This window comes from Notamacropus eugenii, chromosome X (genome assembly GCF_028372415.1).
Source record: "Notamacropus eugenii isolate mMacEug1 chromosome X, mMacEug1.pri_v2, whole genome shotgun sequence".
Taxonomy (NCBI): Eukaryota; Metazoa; Chordata; class Mammalia; order Diprotodontia; family Macropodidae; genus Notamacropus; species Notamacropus eugenii.
Window position 1 is genome coordinate 69,099,227 of NC_092879.1, and position 23,893 is coordinate 69,123,119.

Here is a 23,893-nt window from a genome sequence, read left to right on the forward strand (position 1 = left end):
AATCCCCTCATCTATAAAATGAAGGTGTTCCAAGTTAGTCTTTGCTAAATCCTTCATAAAATCTACAATAATGAGAAAACTGGATACTTTGGGGAAGATAGGGTAAAAACACATGGCATGCTAGCCACAGGAGTTAACAGCTTTATTTATTTTAATATAGCATCAAACAGTACTAAAAACACCAGCAAGAATTGCACACGATAATAATAGCAAATTTAATATGATTTATTCATATGTTAAATCCCGACACACTTAACACAAATACCAGGGTACATTTTTCAATAGTGGGCAAGAGATGAATTCCGAAAACCTGTTAAGTAAATAATGAGTTTTGCCTATAAATCACCAGCAATGGTGTTAGAAAATATACTAGCAAAATGGCAACAATAAATTAGAGCAAGGGTTTCATAAATGTCAGTCTCATTACAGCTGGGAACCCCTCTTACCCTCATAAATAATAGTCCCTGACTTAAGAGACAGCAGAAGAAAAACCGGTTAACTTTTGTTCTTTGCTCTTTACTTTGTCTACATCCTAAGTCTTTCTTCCTGTTCTATCCAGAAGCACTAGCCTAGATCTCAATTCTTTGTTCTCTGCATTGACTCCGCTATTCTTTTTCAGTCTGCTGCTTGGCTGGAACAATACCCTGAGCTGGGCTCCCAAAAATTCACCCAGAGCAACTGCAAGATCCATTTGTTGTCTCCGGGGCAGGGCAGCATGTCTGAGACCCAGGCCCATCACACACATTCCAGAACTAACACCTTGGGCTGCTTTGAAGCAAGAGAGACACACAATCAGGGGAGAAGTCATTTAAACATGGGTGCCTTTTCATCATTCGGTGAATAGCATCCTAGAATCCCAGATCACAGCTTTTTGGAGTTGGAAGGAACTGAATGGTAACTGGTAGGGGTTAAGAGGAAGATGTGCTATATTAACACCCCCAAGCAACTGTGATTATAATGGAAGCTCCCTATCTGTGCAGAGCCTTGCTGGAGGATCAGACGAATACCTCTAAATGGCATGTTCCCTGATGGATGAAACTGCATGAATATTTTCACAGGCTGGAGGTAAGAAAACAGTCATCCATTACACCAGCCACTAAATTTCATGGCCAGCCTCACAACTTTATAAACATGAATGACCTCAAAAATATTAAATTGATAAGGGAGACAAATGAATTTTTATAAACACTGAATCCTAATGTCACTCACAGAAATGTTACTCACATGGTAGCAGGATGTTTGTCTATCAATGGAGGTCTGAAAACATTTTATTTTCTTTAATAGTTATATATTTCTCCCTTCCCTTTAGGCTGTCCATTTTCTAGCAAACCTCTCGATATCAATAATGTACCCACTTAGCCTTCAGTCCAAATTATTACAAATTCCAAATTAAAGAAACCTAAATTAATAAGGTCTTGCTGTAATAAACTCCTGACCCTTGAAATCTATCCTCCTTTTCAACTATCTGCTCTCTGTTAGCACCAAAATGTCACAAAATCTCCAATTCATTCTTACATCTACCACATACAGTAGGGAGGAGGAAAATGTAAAAAATAAACAAGCAAACAAACAACTGTAAACAAAAAGTCATTTAGCTATATAAAACATATGGCCCAATGACCTGGGGAGTTTTAATATATGCCCATGGTCTGGTTATAAACATTATGATCCTGCAGGGGGTCACTGTCTACAAAATATAGTTCACCTGCATGGATGTCAGTAAAATCGGCAGTGAAATTCTCAGGGTTAAAGCTGACCCATACGGTAAACCTGTAGTCTACTGTACGTATGGAATAGCCCATAATTTTTATATCTTTTAAATGTGGCTTATCAGAATTCCACTGAGGGGTATCTGCAGGCCGTGGATACTGGCTGTATGCCACAAGGTCAATGGGTTTCCTGGTGCTGTCATAAGGGTCTCTTTCCCATTTGGTGAAGTTTAAATACCTAACAAGGCTTGGTCCTTCTCTGCACAGCTCAATGTTAAATGAATCAAATGGGCAGCGTCGGGGTACATTCAGTCCGGCAAGTTCTGAGAGAGTCGGAAAAAGAGACACCAGTTCAACAAGCTCTGTGGCTCGACCTCCTAGGGAAACGAAAAGTAATAAGGTAGAAAGTGTGATATCAGAGCGAACAAAACGGAGGCAAAAACACTAAATCAAACACAGCTCAGTGCCACACATTTATTTCATCTTGTTCCTTTTATTTTATTTAGAAGAAAGGCATCTCAGCCTCTCACTCCCTCCCAATTGCTCTTCCAGCAATGCAAAAAGATCAGCAAGATATTAGAGAGGGGATTCTGTAAACGCTGATTGATAACAAATGATGTAATTGTGTAATAGAGAAAAAAACTGTTAAGTTACAGTGAAGACACTGCAACTACATAAAAACTTTGAAATGTAATTGTGTGAGGATTTAAATCTGTGAGGATTAAAAGGCTACCTAATACCCTTTCAAAGCCTCCCAGCTGAAAAGAGAACAGAATAGTCAACTTTCACTTAGGCCCTGACCCACAGAGAAGCATTCTCTGTAAACTGGCCAACCAGGATGTTCATCTTCTGGATGACAGAAATCTGGAGAATAAACTTAGCTCTGTGAAAGTGACATCCACCCAAGTCGTCTTCTGATACCTCACTGCAGCAAGAAGGTGGCCTTAGGTTCATGGCTAAAACTATACCAAGCTAGAAAGTCTTCACATATGGGCCCAGGGGTAGACCGAATGTCTGGGGTCTAAGAACCAACCTTGCTCAATTCAGCAATTCAGAATGGCTCAATTCTTGCTCCTCATCAGACTAGTCTTGGGGTAATGAATTTTGGGAGCACGACTCTCTAAGATCATGTGCTAAGTGAGAAGAGTTGTGATCTATATTGATGAAGTTACAAATCCAAGTGAAATACTGAATCAGAATTTCTTATTAATAGGTTACAGTACACTTTGTGCATAAACAGGGTGTCCTAAAAGTCTTAGTGTATTTAAAAAGCTTAAACCTGCATTAAGACTTTTGGGACACCTGATATAGTTAAACTAATAACTCAAATAAAGGTTAAAAACCTTTCCATTTGGCTTGACTTTCTTCCTTTAGATTCGGAAGCTGGTTTCTCAATGGCAATCAATAAACAAACATTTATGGAAGTAAGTGTTTTTAGCACCTACTTGGAGTCTGAAGCTTCAAGAGTGGTGATGCTCAAGATTAGACAGCTGGCTTCAAATTTATCACCACGGACATTCCTGGCCTCTGGCCTTTAGGAGATCAGAGTCTAGTTTCATCTGAACCTCTGATAGCAGTCTGCCGGACTTCCATTCCTTGTCTCTGAAGTTCTAAGAATATCTACTAATTTCCTTCTTAACACAATTTTGCACCTAAATACATTTATCACTATCTTATCAGTCTTCACTCTTGATTTAGACTGTAGGGCACTTTAAGGATAGGAATTATATATTGTAATTTTTCAGCATCCCGCTCTCCTTCAACTACTTAGCACAGTTCTGAGACCTTGAACTGAGACAAACTGGGTTCAAATCCAGGCTTGAGGAAAATCACTCCAATGCTAAGAGCCTCAGTTTCAAGATGTGTTAAATGGGTTGAACACTTAAGTTACCGTTGTGGTAAAGTACTTTGAAAACTTTAAAGAACTACAGAAATGTGATTTACTGCAGAGATTTTTACCAAGGTTTCAAAAAGGTATCACAGAGGTAAAAAAAAAAAAAAGAATCAAATAGATGAACTCCTTCATTTTAGATGAAGCAACTGAGGCTCTGAGGTCATGACTTGTCCAAGGTCACAGAGCAACTTAACAGTAGACTCAAGACTAGAATTCAAGAAGTCTCCTGATTCCCAGAGTCTAATAATCTCATCCTTTGCTTCCCTGGGTTTTAAGAAGAGTCTGAACTCTTTCAAAGAGTTATACAATGGCGAATAATCTTAGTGAGGAAAGTACAATAAAATCATCTGGATCAGGGGTGGGAAACCCGTGACCTTGAGGCCAACATGTGGCTTTCTAGACCCTTAAGTGCAGTCTTTTGACTGAATCCAAATTTTAATAAATAATATTAATATTAGTATTAATAGTAAATAATTAAGATTAATAATATTAATATTACAAGTAATATTAATAAATAATAATAATCCTTTTAATAAAAGGATTTGTTCTGTAAAATTTTGATTCAGTTAAAAGGCCTTACTTAAGGATCTAGAAGGCCACATGTGCCCACCCAGAGTTAGACTATATTTAACATGCAAGTGAGGTTACACAACCAAGAATGACTGCAATAGAGTGGTAGAGAGTTTTAGGGTAGGCCAAGAATGAGCTCACACTCTGGAAAAATATTTAAGACAAAAAGGATAGGAACCTGAACTGGATAGCAAGATGCTGCACGTTGGAAGCAAAAGGACAGGTGAGAACAGGTCAAACTTCACATTTGCTCTGACTGCTCCATAAAAGGAGGAATGAACTGCAAACTACAAAAGGTAGAAAGAAAATGAAGCTCAATATATGGGAGAAGATTGTGAGAGAAAACTTAACCAGCTTCTGAGGATCACAGGACAGCGTTCAGGGAAGGAGTCTTGGAGAAGAATGAGCTCAACCCCCTCACTTTACAGATGAGCTCAGGGTCACACAGAAAGTTGGTATTTAGGGTTTGATCCAAGGTCTTCTTTGACTCCAAGTCAAGCACTCTGTCTACTGTGCCACACTGTCTTTCATGTTAAGTGAGTTCAAGGCTCCAAGCACAGATGAATGATATTAAAACTCTTAATACAGAGGCAGAATAGCTACTCATCAAACGCTGAGTCAGGATCGAGATGGGATTTAGCTAGATCACCTCTGAGGTCCCTTCTAACTATAGGATTCCATGAGTCATTTCACAGATGGGAATATAAGAAAAATGTTGGCCAAGTAGCCGTACTGTTAACATGGATTTGCAACTGGCTGAACAACTATTGTTTAATGAGATGGTGGAGAAAAGGAGAGGAGACATAGTATCTAGAAGTATGTCCCAGGGTCTCTTCCAGGCCCTGTGATGTTCAACTTTTAACCAATGATTTGAATGATGACATGAAAGGCGCAATTACTAAATCTGCAGATGATGCAAAGGTAGGGAGAAATGGCTAATATCATAGAAAATAAAATCAGGATTCATAGATGTCTCAACAGGCTGGAATAATCCTATAAGGTGCTATATAAACAAAAAGGCAGAATTGTAATAATAGAGTAGTTAAGTGGCACTTTACAAGACTCATCTTTTGTACCTGGAACCATTACTTCTGACGTTGAGTCAAAGGGATCGATGTAAGGAAAAAGCTTCTCTCCAGGAGAAATAAATGGAGCAGTCTTTCCAGGGACATAAAACATCAGGGGCACTTGAGTGGCTACATCAAAATTGCTGTACTTGGCCCATTCTCCATGTTCACCTAGAGCCCATCCTGGACAAGGAGAAGCACAAGTCACACAGACACAAAGAGACAAAAAAAAACCAAACAACAAACTTACACACACAAGTAGAATCACATCATGGTAGGCTCAATTTCAACACTGTTTCCTGTTACGTCTCCACTGAAGTCCCCCTCCAAAGCATCATCACAGTTCTCCAAGGCATTCGGCCTTTCTGGCTTGCCAGGCAATGCCAAAATTGATGCACCATTGACAGAGGGTCACCTCCAATGCCATGAAGAAGCACTGGGGAGGGGGGGACTTCAGTGAAGGCAGGTACTGAAGGAATGGCCAGAGGAGAGTTTAAGCTTCCAAAGAAGAAAAACGGGAAATTATCAACTAAAGGTTTCTTTTTTTCTACTGGGTCATAGCTTAATGACAAAATGCAAATTCTGCTTCCAGCTGTTTTACTCAGCCTAACTACAAAACCTTTTAAAAATGGTTAAAATACTCTAAGTTGTTCATCTATTTGGCAAAAAAAATGCTAAAATAAGAGGAAATTGTACTTAGTCACACAACTAAACAAGAGGACTATGCCATTAAAAAAGCCTCGCTGAATAAAGCATTATGCTATCTGTGGTTCCCAAACTTGCCTAAGAAATTATGCGTGTATGTGTGTGTGTACATATAGACACACACACATGCATTTGTATATGTATATGTGTGTATAACTCCAGATACACATGCATGTATATATATATGTGTGTGTGTGTGTATGCATGTTATATAGGAAATGGAAATTGATGAATGTGTACAGATATGTATATATTGTATGTATATATGTACATACGCATGTGTATATATGTAAATTGTATGTGTGGATGTATATGTGTGTAGATTGTAGATGTGTGTATATATGTAGTATGTGTCTACATGTGTGTATCGACTGTTATGCCTCATCTATTAATTCCTCCTCTCTCAGAGCATAATGCTTGCCAAGGATCCCTGGACCTGACTCAGAGTCCTACACTAAGCAAATGAGTGCCTTCGCTACTCTTTACTAACTTATCAACTCCACCTGGTCTTTTAATAGCCTCAGGGACAAAAGCTAATCTTCCTCAGGTGGCACAAATTTAACAGACAAGTACAATAATGGATCAGACTATTATTGTTTCACTGAAATCTGAAGCTTGATCCTGGAATTGCTAAAGAGCCAGGTAGTACCATGAGAGGGAACGGTAGCTCCCCACAGTGGGGCATGCAGGAGCACTGTGGGGTTCTCACCACTTGGAATGGGCCCATTTTGCTTTGGGGGCAATTTCAAAGGGATACTGTAAGTCTGATTCCTCCTCTATTCTCTGGCTTAGAAAGACTATAGGCCAGTGCTTTAGGGAAGGGCTATTTCTCATCAATAGCAACTCAGTGAGAAAAAAGAAAAAAAGCTGTGAACAATTCCCTTTAAGGGCAGAAGTTGGCTTAAAAGGAGATGTGATTACAGGCTGGCAAAGTGGGGGGAGTGCTCTGCTGCACAAGGCACAAACCTGAAGGAGGAGCCGACTCACCCAAGAGAACAGGTGAGGTTTCCAACACCAGGAAACATTTCAAGAACAATTCTCGAAGTTCGAATCACTTCCCAGAACACTTCAAAATGCTTACCATGATCAGACACAAAGGCAATAATTGTGTTGTTAGAGAGCTGAAGTTCATCCAAAGCATTTAACAGGTGACCAACTTGTGAATCCAAATAAGAAACAGATGCAAAATAACTCTGACGGATTTTCCGCTGCAAATTTTAAAAAGAAGCGAAAATCCCTCAATTCAAACTTCAGTTATATCCCTCCCTCCAATTTGGGCTCTTTATTTTTCTCCGCTATAACATGGTAGAAGCTTCCTTGGCCCCCATTATCTTTTTACCTTGAATTTACTGAGAAAATACGAGCCATTCACCCTAAGCTCCCCCTTCATCTCACTTGCCTCTGCTGTCAGCCTGCACTCCCAACTCCCTCTCTGTAGTCTCTCACAGAGAGGTGGCTTTTCCGCCCATCCTATCCTGTCTTTTCTAGCAGACTTTTACTTTGATGACTGCCTCCTCCCCATTCTCTCTAATCTCTCTGTATTTTCTGCTTCTTTACAAGCTGCCTCCAAACATGCCAAAATCTGTCTCATCCTGGAAAAACCATGACTATGCTACCATACCTTCATGCTGCAGTTCCCTATCTCTCTCTGTCCTTTCTCAAACCAACTCTTATGAAAAAAACCATCTACACTCCTTACTGGTACTTCTCTCATCAATCTCTTGTAAGCCTTTTGCAATCCGCTTCTAACTTCATAACTCAATTGAACAATGCTCTCTCCAAAGTTTCCAGTCATGATTCAATGATCAAACCTGATCGCTTTTTCTCAGCCCTCATCCTTCTTTAATTCTCTGAAACATTAGACACAATTGTTGACCACTATCCCCTTCTGCACACTCTCCTGGTTCTCCTTCTACCTGTCTGCCCACTCCTTCTTATTGTCCTTTCTGCTATATCCCTGCCCCTCAACTGTGGGAGTTCCTGAAGACTCCATCCTGGGCCCTCTTCTCTCTCTTTATACTTTCTCACTTGGTGACCTCATCAGCTCACATAGATATAATTATTATCTCAATGCAGATAACTTCCATGTCTATACATCCAATCCCAGGTTATCTCCTGAGTTCCAACTGCCTTTTGGACCTTTCAAGGTGGTTTTTCTATAGACATCTCAAATTCACATGCGCAAAAGAAATCTCAGAACCTTCTTCCCTCCTCAAATAAACTTCCTCATTTCTGTGGAGGGAACTGATATCCTTCTAGTCACCTAGAAGTTTCACAAGCTCAGCATTTATGTTGAGAACAGCTGGACTCCTCACTCTTGCTAGCCCCAACACATCATGATTTATTGCATTACTCCCCTTCACACATGATACAGTTTAGCCAAACTGGATTTCTTCTTATTCATCACACACGACTCACCATCTCTCATCTGCCTGCCTTTGGACATCCTCAGCCGTGCCCCAAACGCTCTCCTTCCTCACTTCTGCCTCCCAGAATTCCTTCTTTGGTTTTGGCTTTGGTTTTTTCACAACTCAGCTCAAGCACCAACCTCCTTATCCCCTTCTCAACTGTTAGTGCCCTCCCCAACCCCACTAACTATACTGTATGTATCTTGTATATGCTCATCTATGTGCCCATACCTTGCTGCCCTCTCCCACTTCCACCACTGAGAACAAGGACTGCCTTCGTTGGCCTCTGCTCAGTGCAAATGGACCAAAGAAGGCTCATAGCACATTTATGTTGGTGGTTTACCCTGTAGCCGTGGCTAAATCAGGGTGTCTAAACAAGATTCCTATTTACCTTTAATTCTTTAAAGCCATTTTGCTCAAGTAGACTTGTCTCTTTCTGCTGTTGTCTAGCAACCCTGAGTATTTTTTCAGTTCCCAAAAGCTAGCCAAATGAATAAAACTTTTGGTGAAGTGAGAAACAATTCTGGGACAGTTAGGGGAATTGGTTCTAGCTATGGTTCTGCCACTAACTGGCTACGTCAGCTGAGCCACAGCACTTCCTTTCTCGAGGCTAGCTTCCTTCTTTATGAAGTGATGGTCGGAGGGCCTCTTCACCTCTAAGGTTTATTATCTGGTGTGGGACCTAGAAACACAGATGAAGGTCATCCCCAGAAGCCCCAGGAATACTATAATAAATGAGGTAATGTTGAGAAGGAGTGCTAAGGACAATTCAGAGGGCCTTCATGCTATTTCTGAGAGAAAAAAAGGGAACATGATCACAAGCAGGGCAGGACCCACTACTCCAGGGGGATGAGACCATGATCACGGACAAGAGAAGGGATACACTAGCCTCATGATGCTTGTTTTCTCTGCCAAGGAGAATGATGTCTATACTGCAAAGGACTGAACAAAAATAGTTAATAGGGAACTCGAACCTAAGTGAACATATGAGAATAACATCAAAGCAGGCTTCAGTCTCCCATTCTCCTTTGCCAAGCTCAGTGAGAAAGTGTAAGGAGACTCCACACCCCCGGGCGAGGGGGGCGGGCGCGGAGATGGGGGCCGGAACTCCAAAGCTCCCTTTCACAAAACCAAAAGCTGCCTAGGCCAGTGTAAACACATCCAACCCTGACCTTTAATCCCTGGGCAGAGTTAGTCCTAGGGGCCAAGAAGGTCCAACTCCAAGCTGTTCCATAGTTTTTGTCCTCCAGATTCTTTTCCCCATTCTGATAGCAACCCAACTATGAGGAGAATATTGGATTAAGAATGGGGCAGAGGAAGAGCTTTATAACATGCTGCATGGCCTGTGTTTCTGTTATTCTCAACATTTTTTTCCAGAATCAACTAGGCAGAGGGTGAAATTTTCAGGAAGCAAAGGAGACCATCCTTCTGGTGGTGATGGACAAGCACCACAGCCTGATGGGTAGAGATGAGTCATGAAGGGACAGAGTGGAGCCCATATGTATATAGAACTTTTCTTCTCTTCTTGGCTAAACCCCCCTAAGAAAGTCATTTACTGCTGGTGCCTCTCTGAACCTCTTCCAAACTGTCTTCAATCTGGTTTCTGATATTATTACCATTCAAATGCAACTGTTCTCTCCAGAATTACTAATGATCTCTTAATGGCTGCTTTCCGGACCACAAAGTAGCCTTTGACAGCACTGATCACCTCCTGCTGACTACTCTCTCCTTCCTTGACTTGTGACACTGCTCTCTCCATGTTCTCTTCCTGCAGGCCTGTTCCTTCTTGGTCTCCTTTGCTCTCCTTCATCTAGGACACACCCACTATAAAAATGGGCCACAAAGCCCCAAAGGCTCTGACTTGGACCCTCTAGTCTGTCTTGATGGGTGATCACATCAGCTCCCATGAGTTTGGTTATCATCTGTATGCAGATGATTCCTAGATCTCTATATCCAGCCTTCATCTTTCTGCTCCAGTCACACATCTCCATCTGCCTCTTAGACATCTGAAACTATAGGTCCCACAGGGGCCTCAAACTTGACATGTCCAAAACAGAAATCTTTATCTTTTCCCCAAACCCTCCCCTCTTCCAAATATCCCCATTAGTGTCAAGGGCACCATCGTCCTCCCAGTTACCCAGCTTGAAATCTCAATGTCATCCTTGACTCCTCCACACGTCCAATCTGTTGCCCAGTCTCACGGTTCCTACCTTCGCAATATGCCACTCACACTGCCACCCTCCCAGTAAGGGTTCTCATCACCTCATGCCTCACAGAGTATTGCAATAACCCTCTAACTGGTATCCCTGACAAAAGTGTCTGTCTCCCTCTTCCAATCCATCCTCCCTTTAGATGCTAAAATGATTATCCAAAGGCACCCATGCACGCCTCCACCCATAATCTCCAATAGCTCCCTATTACCTCCAGGATCAAATCTAGTCTCTTTTTGACAACCTGATCTCTTCCTATCTTTCCAGTCTTCTTAAACTTTCTGCCTTTCCATGTACTCAACAACCATGCTATACAGGTCTATTTGATGTTCTTTGTATGCAGTACTCCATCTCTTCCAACTGCAGGCCTTTTTACTGGCTGTCCCCCATACCTGAAATGCTACCCCTCCTCACCTCTGTGTCCCAGATTCCTTTAGAACAGTTCAAATTCCACCATCTATGGGAGGCTTTCCCATCCATATCCCAATCAGCTGGCACAGTGGATACAGAGGTGAGTCTAGAGTCAGGAAGATCTGAGTTCAAATCTAGCTTTACTTATTAGCTGTGTGACCCTGAGCAAGTCATTTAATCTGTCTGCCCCAGTTTCCTCATCTGTAAAAATGGAGATAGTAGCATCCACCTCCCAGGGTTGTTAGGAAGATAAAATGAGATATTTTTAAAGTGCTTTTCAAAATCTGAATTGCTATATAAAAATGCTAGCTATTATTACTGCTAACTATTATTGTCTCCTCCATTAGCATGTAAGGTCTTGAGGGCAGGGACCATGTTAATTACACTTCTTTGTATCCCTAGCACTTAGCACATTGCCTGATACTAAGTTATGCTATGATACTATGGTACGCTAGCATTTATATATGGCTTTCCTAAGGTTTGAAAAATAATAAAATGAATAATAGATGCCTCCTGACTGGCTAACTCACCAATGTGTTTCCATTCCTCAGCTGTGGCCACCAGATGACCATAATGCCACTCCAGAGATGGAGTGACCAAGGCAGAATATAACAGCTATACTTCTCTCAATGAAGTTCAGAATCACACCAACTTTGGGGGCTGCCCCATCACACTACTGACTCATACTGAGCTTTCTGTGCATGGAAATGTCCAGATCTTTTTTAGACAAATTGTCTCTCCCATACTTTGCATTTGTGCAGCTCATTTTTTTAAACCAAGAGTAAGACTTAACAGTGATCTCTATTAAATACCATCTCATTAGATTCAACCCAGCACTCAAAGGTGTCTACATCTTTCTGGCTCCTGACTTAACCAGCATGTTAGCTGTCCTTCCCCACATTGTGTTGCCTACACACTATATAATCATGCCATTACACCGTGATCTGAATAACCAATGAAAACGCTTAACAGGACAGATCCCTGGAGGCATTCCTCTGGAGAGCTCCTACCAAAGAAACAGTGAGCCATCCAATGACTTCTGAAGCTATCGAATTATATTATCGCATCCACATGTCCTCAACTTTTCCACAAGAATTGCATGAGGCACTCTATTGGTATGAATGTTTCTTGATACATGACTATAATAGAAAATCATTGTGCTATAAGAAAGAAAGAATATGAGGAACTTGGAGAAACACTGGAAGACCTGTATGAACAGTGACACAAACAGAACTGAAGGAAGATACTCTTAATGTTTAAAATAAAAAGCAACACTGAACGGCTGTCAAACTTGGAGTAACTAATGACCAATTTGGGGCCTGAACAACTGATAATAAAACATATACCTGCCTCCTTTCAATGAGAGGGAGGTGAGAGCAATTTGAGTATATGCTATACTATAGCTAAGTGGCACCACAGAGGATAGAATGCCAGGTCTGGAGTCAGGGTAACATGAGTTCAAATCCAGCCTCAGATACATCCTAGCTGTGTGACAAGTCACTTGACTCCCGTCTGCCTCAGTTTCCTTCTCTATAAAATGGAGATCAAAATAGGACCTACCTCCCAGGGTCGTTCTGAGAATAAAATGAGATAATAATTGTAAAGTGCTTTGCAAACCTTACAGCACTGTAGAAATGCTAATAGCTATTAATCTTATCGTTATCACTTGTTGTCAGTCACCATCACTGTGACTGGTCTTGCTTACACATTTTTCTTTGTCACAATGAAGGGCTGCATGGCAGAAATGAGTAGGGAGGAAAAGACTATGCAATAAAAAATAATACAAAAACAACAAAACCCATTTTCAAGTATTTGATACCTGAAACTCTGTAGGAATTGGGCCATAGGGAACACTGATGTTTAAGGCCTGGACATCTTCCCTCTCCCTGATATCCATCCAGGGGTTATATGCCACAGGAGGTAGTCCAGCAGGGATCTGAGGATCAGGAGCCAGAGTAATATTTTCCAAGGGATACAGCTTCTGAAATTCCTTGGGGGAAAGACAGCCACACAGGGTTGTCAGGCTTTCTCTATGCTTTTTTCTTTTCTGACAACCCCATGCCTAACCCTTTAATCAGAGAGTCTGTTCCTCAGACTAGGCCTTTAACCCCCAAACCAGGCCAGTAGTACCTTCATCATGCATTCTTTCAAATACCACTGGCCAAATTAAACAGTGACCATTTTCTATATCCTTCCCAGACTGGGAAAAGCAGAAAGGGCCTCCCAAAGTCAGGGACCTTCAGAAAAAAACAAACCCCATATAAGCAATGTCCCACATCTCATTGTGCAAAAAAAGAAAGCTAAAAAGGGAAGGTGACAAGCATTAGGGAAGGAATAATAATATAGTCAAGAAAACTTCTTGCTATGGAGGCAAAACCTCCTGGACCAATGAAAACAAGATAATTTTAGAGAACTTTAAGACCATGCTTTCTGATCACGATTCTCCAAATAAGAAATGCTCTCCAGAAAGTTAAAAATGACAGAGTATTCAGTCACCTGGAAAGAATGGGGATAGGAGAAATGTCATGTTTTAGAATGAATACACTCTGGCACAATATGCTATTATTAAAAATATATATACATACATACACACACACACACATATGCTATGATGTTTGTCCAAGGTTCCAATACTTCCTTTAGCTCAAGTTATCTGGGCTGACAAGGTCAGAGAAATACTTCAATTGTTGAGAATAGTCTAGTTTCCTTAGAATTGCTTCCCAAGGCCTATCATTTATCTCCTGTGTCTTGCCTTTGCTTCTGGCACCCTTCTCCAAGGCTCTCTCACTGTCAAAACCCAACATTTTTTCACTAAGCACAAAGAAAGAAAATAAAATCCTTCAGGGGAAGAAAAGAAAATGAACTGATTTTGAGAGGTTTTTTTGACTTTGCAACCTATTTTTTGGACTTGCCCTCTCAGCCATCTCTTCCAATATTTAACAAGTTAGTAAATATCAAACAGACTTGCCACGGAAGAAATCAGTGTTTCCCACAGACAATGTGTTCCTCTTACTTCTCTATATCTAAAATTAATTGTGACCCCAGCAAATCAGTTATTCTCTTCTCCCCCGAATCACGTTCCAATCCAGCCTAATCCTGTCCTCTGTTACTTGCCTTCTAACTGAACGTAACCAAATGTTTTAGAAAAAGTAATCCGAGAAATTCATTGAGAGAAGTATATTTTGGAAGAAAAAGACAAAAGCCCCAATACTTATGAGTTGAGGGCCAATTCTCATCTACTTCTTTACCTTGGGGTATCTGAATGGGATGTGAGGTTTATGATAGCCAACAGCCAGAAAGAAAAGACCATTCATTTTTTTCATCTTTTCCAGCAATCGTATGGCTTCTTCAGTGCTCTGTTTATCAGGCAAGGTTCCTTCGGGCACATCAGCAACATTCACAGGGCAAATCAAATTGGCATGAAGTTCTTCATCCTGACCTTTACAGGTCTGTCAGAACAAAATATTTGAGATTTTTTTTTAAATATGAAGTGACAGGTTAAACAAAATCACTTAAGGTTTACAGAATCACATGAGATAATGTACATCTAGGACTTTACAAACCTAAAAGCACTTTATAAATGTCACCTATTATTATTAGTACTCTTAAAGAACATCTACCAGCAAATCACTGTGTTCAAATGGTGGGATTTGCTAAGCAAATGAGAAACCAAATTTCAATCAGGAGTTATTTCTTTCACTTCCAGGCAGTCCAAATTGTAGAGGTTTCTCTGGGCTCTCTCCACAGGTAGGCCATCAATATAAAACCCAGTTGGTCCCATAGCAAGCTAAAAAAGCTTCAAGTCTGACTCTTGGGATGAGCTCTGTATCTGCTAATGATCCCCCTAGCTAAGCAGGGAGAGGCCCATAACTAGTTTGGCTACCAGGTGAGGAATGTATCAGTCATAGCAACTCCTTAAGGCACTCTACTGAGTCAGAAGTAGCATTCTATCAGCAAAGGGAACACCCTCACTAACAAAATCAAAGGCCCTTGAACAAGGTTCTAATTTATAAACCTTGCATTGCTCATCTTCTTGCAGATGTTCTGGTCTAAAATGAAAAAAAGCCCAAGCAAAATGCAACTGGACAATCTGTGCAGATGGCAAAAATGGTGACTCAAGAATTACGACAGAAGAAGCAACAAGGACAGAGTTTCTAGGATCGGTCACGTTCCCCATTCATGGGACTTCTGGATTTTCAACCAAATAGAAAGGATAAGGGAAAACCTACTGTTTTCATTTACTAGACTGTCTTATCAAGTACTGCTGCCTCACGTCCGCCCCCCCTCCCAACCCCCACCGTAGGCTAAATCAGCCACAAGGCATAAGCTTGTTTTCCAATGCCAGCTCTCATCTCTCCTCACTCCATCTATCTTCCACTCAGCTGCCATACTGATTTTCTTAAAGCACAGGTGTGACTATACCATACGCCTCCATACTCAGTACGCTGCAGTGGTTCCCTATCGTCTCCAGGATCAAATAGCAAATGCTTTATTGGACATTTAAAGCCCTCCCTTCACAACCTGCCCCTCAAATCCATGAACTCTATGGTCCAGTGAAACTGGTCTATCTGATGCTCCTCACGCTCCATCTGCTGATTCCAGGTCTTTCCTCTGGTTGTCCTCTATGCCTGGAATATTCTCTCTCCTTACCTCTGCCTGCTGATTTTCCGGGCTTCCTTCAAGATTTATCTCCAGTCTCTCTTTCTGTCAGAAACTTCCCTCCCCCCTCCCCTCTAGTTCCTTCCTGTTGAGATGATCTCCCATTTGCACTGTATATATCTTGTAGTACATCATTATTTGCATGTAGTCTGCCCCCAGTGGAAGCTGTCTGAGGGAAGGAACAATGTTTTTGCCTTTTCTGTGTGTCACCAGTGCTGAGCACAGTGCCTGGCAGACAGTAAAAGCTGAATGAGGCTTGTTGATTGACATAGACAACTTTTCTCCTGAGTCCAAGAAATCAGTTTCACAATCTGGCTGCATCAACAATAATGTTCAGTGTGTACACACCCTATGTCAGTCACACTGATGAGGCCACTGCTTCTACAAAACTCTTTGTTTTCTTGTCTTCAGACCCAGTGTCTTTAGGTAAGGCCTAGAGAGCAGTGAGATACTAATGAAACCCTCCAAAAAGGGAAGTGGGATGGCATTATTATGTCATACTTCAAGGGAAAGGGAAAGAGGAAAGGGGGAAGGGAGGGAGGAGGGAAGTGGGGAGGGGAAAAGGGAACTCCATTTGATTTTCTAATTTACTTTCTAATTATGATCCTTCAGGGTTGGGCCTTAGTATAGATTTGTTGTTCCTCTAAACTAAAAATATTAACTTCAATGCCTTATTTTTCTCCCAATACACTAGAGCCACAAGTGGCCTTAAGGATGAACTCCCTCACATTAACTAAGGGGAGAAAGACCCATTGAAGGGCTCTATTTCTTCACAAATATCAGCTTTTTTCCCCATCCAACTATCTAAATGTGTGTAACCTATCTGGCAATAGGACTTTTAATATGTTAAGATATGTTAACATATCTATGTAACAACACTTTAATATGTTAACATAAGGACCTCTCTACTTACCTCTCACAACATAATTATAAACTGTTGATTATAAATAAATCTAGTGATCTGTAAAAAACATCATCTTCCCTTTTAGGTTGTAAGTACCTTGAGATAAGGACTATAGCTAATCCATTTCTATAACCCCCACAGTTCCAGTCACAGGACTTTACTGTAGACTGGACTGTCACACCGGGATTGTACAGCATGCCTAGCATCCTTTAGAATGCAGCTACCTTTGGGTGTCATCTGATGGCCAGTCAATCAACAAGCACTTATTAAGTACTTACTATGTACTAGACATTGGCCTAAGTGCTGGGGATAGACAAAAAAGGCAAAAGACAGCCCTTGCCCTCGAAGGGCTCAAAATCTAACGGGGGAGACAAGGTGTAAATAAGCTATCTATAGAATAGGAAATAATTAATAAAAGAAAGATATTAGAATTAAGAGGGATTGAGAAAGGTTTCCTGTAGGAGGTGGGATTTTTAGATGGGATTCAAAGGAAGCCAGGAAAGCCAAGAGGTGGAGATGAGGAGGGACAGCATTCCAGGCATGAAAGGTAGTCAGTGAAAATGCCCAAAAAATGGAATGTCTTATTCAAGAAATAGCAAGGAGGTGGGGGGAAGGGAATGCTAGGAGGGGCTAGGTTATAAAGTGCTTTGAACCCCAAAAAGATTTTATATTTGATCCTGGAGGCGATAAGGAACTACCAGAGTCTGCTTTTTTGGGAGGGGGAGGAAGTGTACGACAGGGTTGAACCTGCACTTTAGGAAACGCTAAAAAATAAAGAGGCTAGAGAGGTACTACGTTTTTGCTTTTAAAGCAAGGCTGCCTATATACAGATTTATACATACATATATGTGTACATACATGTGTGTATAGTGTGTGCAAGTATATGTATCATAAACTTTAAAAGATGTATAAAATAAAATATACATTGGACTTAGCCCAAGCACTCAGTTTCTAGACAAGAAGGAAAGCTGGTACTCTTCAAGATGTTGATTTGTTGATATCTTTACCTTGCTATTTTCATACTGTTCGGAGGAGGGATGAAAAGGTGGAATTGACCAGCTGTATGGAAAATCATCACTGTGATTAGAAGAAATTCCTTGAATAAAAATTTAAAAAAAAATGTTAAACAGAATTTTACCAAGGTCCAGAACAAGTAAGACTTTGTATACAAATGGACAAGCCCTTCCTTCTCTCTGGGTCTATTTCCTCATCCTTAAGAATGACAATGGAGCAGGGTAGAGATTGGACTATATGATCCCTAATGTCTCTTTCCAGTTCTAAATTCTATGTAGAGATTCACTTCCTCATACCTACATCCAAATCAACCAAACTTTTGTTAACCATCTATTAGATGCTCAGCCCTATGAAAATACTATGTGGTATTTTAAAAAGAGAAGAAATCAAAAAAGTCCCTAACCACACATAATTTACAATCTAGGTGCAGAGACAAGATAAATGTCCTGCCAATAAACTAGTAAAAATACAGAATAGGCTCTGCACAAATGAAAAACTTGATGGAAAGGAATTATCAGTGCAGACTGAGGTTAGTCAGAGCTTCCTGGAGTAAGTAAACCACGAGCCACATTTAAAGGAAACAGCCAGAGTGCGCCAAAGAAGAAATAAGAGGGCATCTGAAAACATGAGGGTCATAGTAGATGCCCCTAAAGAGCTATGAAAAAATGCAAATCACAATGCAGAATAGTGCAAACTCAAGGATTCAATAAGATGACAAAAAATATTAGAACCAAGTTAAAAGACTGAAAAATTAAAATAACATGAGGTATCTATTATTTTTTAAAAAACTGACTTGGGAAACAGGTCAAGGAGAGATCATTTAAACATCCTCCAATGTCCTTCAAACCATAACCAAACAGAAAACTTGCATATCTTTTCAAGAAATCATAAAAACTGCTCAAATTTATTAGAACCAGAGGACAAAGTAAAAATGGAAAGAATCCCACTTGTCACTTTCTTAAAGAAATATAGGATTGAAACATCCAGAAATGACAGAGCAAACAGTTCAAGGGCCAAGGAACTTCAGTTAGAATTGCATGATTACATAACAACTACATTTAAAAAAAGAAAATCTTGGAATACAATATACCAAAAGGCAAAAGAAAACAACTTACTATCGAAAATAACTGTTTCCTGTCAAACTATGAATAATCCAAAAGAGAGAAAAAAATGGATCTTGAAAGCAAGGGAAAACTTTCAAGCATCCCCAAAGGAAAAAAAAAACCAATAGAGCTGGGTAAAATCTATAAAATTCAAACACAAGAGATAAGAGAAACCTACAAAAGTAAATACATTTGAACAACAGAAAGGTATTAAATGAGGGGCAAGCACTTACATTCTAATAATGGTAGAAAGGTCAATAGTCCTGTCAGATTCCCATTCCCTTCAAGGTTCACAAAATAAATAAAGACAAATGTAGGACTGGTTTGAAGACAGAACAAAAAAAAAGGAGAAAAGAAATACACTAATGAGGAAATGAGGAAGAGGGAGGAATTGACTATTTTTCACAATTGGAATGTGCCAAAAGAAGAGTTTCCATCCAGAGAGGTGAGGGAAATGGGACTCACCGGAACCAGGTAAACAAAGCTTGAATAAAACACAACACACCCAAGTTTTGTACAGAAATACATTAAGTTCAAAAGGAAACCAGATGGGTGCAGAAAAAAGAGCACTTCAAAGAGAGTAGCATTGGGGAAGGAAATATTCACAAACAAAAAATAAAACTGGCAGTACACAGTAACATTACAAAAACAATCATACTTTTTGCCTCCGTCATTGGAAACATATCCTGAAAGTTATCAAAAACAAAGAAAGCTACCTATTCAAAGACAATATTCAATAGCAACAAAAACTTGGGAGGAACTAAAATATTTTAAAAATAGGGGAATAGTTAAATTATGGCTTATTGATGTTATGGATTCCTGAAATATAATTAGGTACAATAAGCATGAGGAATATAAATACATTTTGATCACAAACAACCCCAAAAATAATGCAAATAAAGCAAGAATAGCGTATACACTATGACCAATGGAAGAGGAAAAGTTAATGGACCAAAGAATTCCAGTGAAGTCTGAGAGGAAATGACTAAAAAAACTTACATTTTATGTACTGAAATTAATTAATGTAAGCATAAGTTTAATTAGCTATACTGATAATCAATGTTATGGTTAAAACAGTTTTTAAAGAGTCTGCTATGCTCCAGATTTTCTACTTGGTGGCTAAGCAGTTCCAAAGCTTCAATTTCCTGTTTTGTGGAAAAAGTATTCTGACTCATTAGTGATACCAGCATCATGTCCAACTCTACGCATCTATATCAGATTCTCTTCTTAAACAAACTCCAAAGGGAAGAGACAGAGCCCCTTTACTGTCATAAAAATAGAATGGGCTCAGGTTCAGTAACTAGAATAGAGGGAATCAAGTCAAGGCTGAGGCCCACTTGTCAAGGATGCTGCTCACAGAGTGTATTCTTTTTCAAAAACAGATAAGACAACATTATACTGTGTCTGAGATCCCTTTTCTAAGATCCCAAGACCTCCTTATATTTAATAAAGTACCCCTCTCAGAACCTCAAAATCCACATTACACCAGTTGCTGCTCAGTCAATTCAGTTGTGTCCAATTCTTCATGACCACCCCATTTGAGATTTTCTTGGCAAAGATACAGAGTGGTTTGCCATTTCCTTCTCCAGCTCATTATATATATGAGGAAACTGAAGGAAACAGGGTGCAGTGACTTGGCCAGGATCACACAGCTGGGAAGTGTCTGAGGCCAGATTTGAACTCAGGAAGATGAATCTGCCTGATTCCAGGCCTGGCATTCTATCCATTTTGCCACCCTGCTGCCCCACATTCCACCAAAGTCAAAAGCAATTCCATTAATGATTCAATTACATAAAATTTAGAACCAGGATACTATCAAGTGTATAGCATTGGCCCCTTCACAAATACAGTGCTTCTTTAATGCCAAGAGACCAAAACTAAAATTAAATAAAACTAAGGCCTCCACAGACTTTGACATTTCATAAAACTAGCCAACAGCAGAACTGGAAGGATCTTTAGTAATCTTTCAGAAACTGCATTTTGCAAAACCCTGCCATTCCACACAGTATGATTAGGAATTCCTGGAGAATTTTAACACTATCAATATTTTTTTCCTCTTACTTGTGAACTATCCAAATACATATATCTCAAATTTTTTATGTAGGGGCACTTTTTAGATATGAAGCTCAGATCTCTGTTTTGCTTCAAAATTTCCCAGATACCCTTACCCTATTTATACTGAGAATAGTCTCTATCCCCAGACCAGAATTTATGGGTTTCATCAATTCAAGTCCCCAAATATTACATTCCAATCAGCTTTGAAAACTCCAGTCTAAAACTTCTCATTTACATATGAGGAAACTGAGTCCAATAGAGGTGGAATGATGTCATATTGCTAATGAGTGGCCAAGTTAGGAGTAGAACCCAGGTTGCCTGACTTACCTGTATGATTTATATTAAAAAGTGACTACAAAGAAATCATAACCAGTCCTTATGAAACCAGATGAGTTCAAAGAAAAGCCTTGACTTTATGGGCATTGAAAACATACAGTACCAGGGTGAAACACTTTTCCAACTGACAAAGTCATGTAGCCATTCTCCTTGAAATACTGAGGGATGGTAGAATAATTTCCTGAATGTACTCTCCAGTAGGAATTGAAGTCATACACTCTGGTAGTGTCGGGTCTCCGACCAGTTAAGAAAGACACCCTACTCGGGGCACAAACAGCTTGCTGTGAAGAGGAAACAAAATGACACAAGAGTGATGAAGGAGTAAATAATTTCCTGGACCACAAGTGAAGCTTTGTTATGCAGTTTGCTAAGGTGAAATAAATAGCATTTAGGGCTTACAGATCCCTTACCTGAAATAAAAGTGTCTGGTCTAACTATACAAATGTTCAGAATTTAGTAACTCAAGCCAAAATACTATTTATCATCACTTGATAGTCTAAGGGCAGCACACGAACAGATGTCACACATTTATATGTGTGACATCTTAAGTGGCTTGGTTACTTCTCAATGGCATTAAATTATGTCAGAAAGAAATGACTCTGCTACAGTCAATCAAAAACTGGTTCTGTGATTTGATAGCATTGTAGGATACTGCCTGTTAGGTGAAACTAGCTAAGCTCCCCAAAGACTCAGGAGTAAGTCAGTTGACTTACAGAGTATCCAGCAACATTCATTCATTATTCATTCAAGAAACATTTATGAAGCTCCTACTATGTGCCAGTTACTGCTTCTCTGTGAGTAGCCCTGCCTTCTTGCTCAGCCTTTAGAGCAACGCTTCTTAAACTAGAGAACCTTAGTTTAGTTCAGAAATGAAAGGTCATTAGGATTACTACAACAAGTATTCAAATGAAGTCAGAGAGTAGTTCAAATGTTTAGGAATGGGCAAAATTATTTGAGAGATATTGTAGTGTAATAGAATAGAAAGAAGGAAGGAGATAAACATTTAATAAGCACCTACTATGTACCAAGAACTGTGGTAAGCACTGTTTACAAATGTTATCTTATTTGATGCTTACAACAACCCTGGGAGGTAGGTACTATTGTCCCCGTTTTACAGTTGAAGAAACTGAGGCAGTCAGCCCTTAAATGACTTGTCCAGGGTCACCTGGCTAGTAAGTCTCCAAGGCTAGATTTGAACTCAAGAATTTTCCTGACTCTAGAACCAGTGCTCTATCTACTGCACCATCTAGCTGCCAGACAGACAGATGTCCTCAGACCTGTACTGAAGAATCATTTATAACATAGATCAGGTGTGTAAATATACAGGTAATACTGCAAAACTAAGTTACAGAAGGGTTGACCCTTATCTTCACCTTAAGGTCTCTCCACCTATCTAACAACTCATCTAAACCAAAAACAAGTGATTCAGTAGATTTACTTGGGGTCATGGATTTAAAGCAAGGAGAGACCACAAAATTCATTTTGTCTAATCCCCGTCCTTTAACCGATGTAGAAACTGAGTCCCAGAGAGATTAAGTCATTTGTCTCAGGTCTCAAATATTAAGCAGCAGAGTGGAGATTTTAATCTAGATCCTCTGACAATGAATTCAGGGCTCTTTCCACCAGACCCCATTCTCATTGCAAAACTGTACTTTCATTTAGGAGATAACTGGAATAATACCATAATGACATTCTCATGTTGTAATACACACACACACATATATATATAATATATATGTATATATAATATATATATATACACATACAGAAATTTCTACTACAGCAGATATTCCCCTATGTAAATGGTCCCAGTTTCAGTTTCTGGAAAAAGTTCATAAAGATCTGACTACCTTCAGAAGCCAGAATTAATATTCTTTAGAAATTCCTTCAAACCCAACTGAACCCGTCCCTTTTACATTTTGATTTCAGCACCACCTTATAGTTTGAGCTAGAAGACTGAAATGACCACAAGTCTGCAGGGTGGCCAATGTACAGAAGTGCACGAATGACTGACAGTTCTATTAACATACTTGGGCAAAGGCGTTTTGGAACACCACGCTATGAGAGGCGAGCTGATCAATGTTTGGAGATTTCACAAGAGCCTCTCCATAGCAGCCTAGGGCAGGCCGTAGGTCATCCACGATGATCAACAGAACATTCAGGCCATCTAAGTGGAGGGAAGAAAGGATGACATCCATTATTTCCTTAGCCCTAACTTGTAACAAGTTTTATTCCCTGGAGGTCAGATTGAATGGCCCAACAACAAAAGTCTTGAATCTCTGGAACTCTTTAATAAATTCTTAATCCCAAGGAGAGGAGGGAGCTAGACTAGAGAGGCAGAAGGGAAAGGGGGAATGAAGGTGGAGGAGCTGAGCCCAGAGATGCGGCGAGCAGGGAGGCAGCCCTTCCCCTGATCCGGGAAGAAGAGGCGAAGGGAAAGGGGGAGAAAGGAGGGGGGAGGGGAGAGGGACAGCCCAGCCCGGGCAGGGGCGGAGCCTCGAGGCCCTGTTTCCTCGGTGACAGGCCAAAGGCCTCGGCACGGCTGCGCCCCACCCCCCCACCTCGCCCCCCGCCCCTTGGGCCCGGGCTCGGCCGCAGCACCTTTCAGCGAACCGACCCCGACCGAATCCACGGGCTCCTCGGGGGCCGCGTACCCTGGGCCTTCTGGCGGAGGAGCGGTCAGCAGGAGGGGCGCGAAGGCAAGCGAAACCGCGAGCCTCAGCCACAACAGGCCCGGGGTTGGCCTCGTCATCTTTCTCTTGCCTTTCGTCCCGGTCTGGGTCTCCCCGCGTTACCCCCAAAAAGGAACTTTTTCCCAATCTCGAGGGTATACTCTAGAGGCGGTGCC

At 40.6% G+C, this 23,893-nt stretch overlaps 1 protein-coding gene across 2 annotated transcripts; it reads right to left on the minus strand.

Annotated features, from left to right (window-relative positions):
* Nucleotides 1-204: 204 nt before the first annotated feature.
* Nucleotides 205-23,893, minus strand: IDS (iduronate 2-sulfatase). 2 transcript variants are annotated; one of them, XM_072626636.1, is made up of 9 exons: nt 23,647-23,890; nt 23,076-23,212; nt 21,149-21,326; nt 17,545-17,633; nt 14,223-14,423; nt 12,794-12,964; nt 7,027-7,153; nt 5,250-5,423; nt 205-2,086 (listed from the first exon to the last, which is right to left on the minus strand). In XM_072626636.1, the coding sequence occupies exons 1-9, from the start codon at nt 23,795-23,797 to the stop codon at nt 1,632-1,634; spliced, it is 1,683 nt and encodes a 560-aa protein (XP_072482737.1). In that variant the 5' UTR covers nt 23,798-23,890; the 3' UTR covers nt 205-1,631. The 2 variants fall into 2 exon arrangements, with proteins under 2 accessions (XP_072482737.1, XP_072482738.1); XM_072626637.1 differs by lacking the exon at nt 12,794-12,964 and having other exon boundaries at nt 23,647-23,893.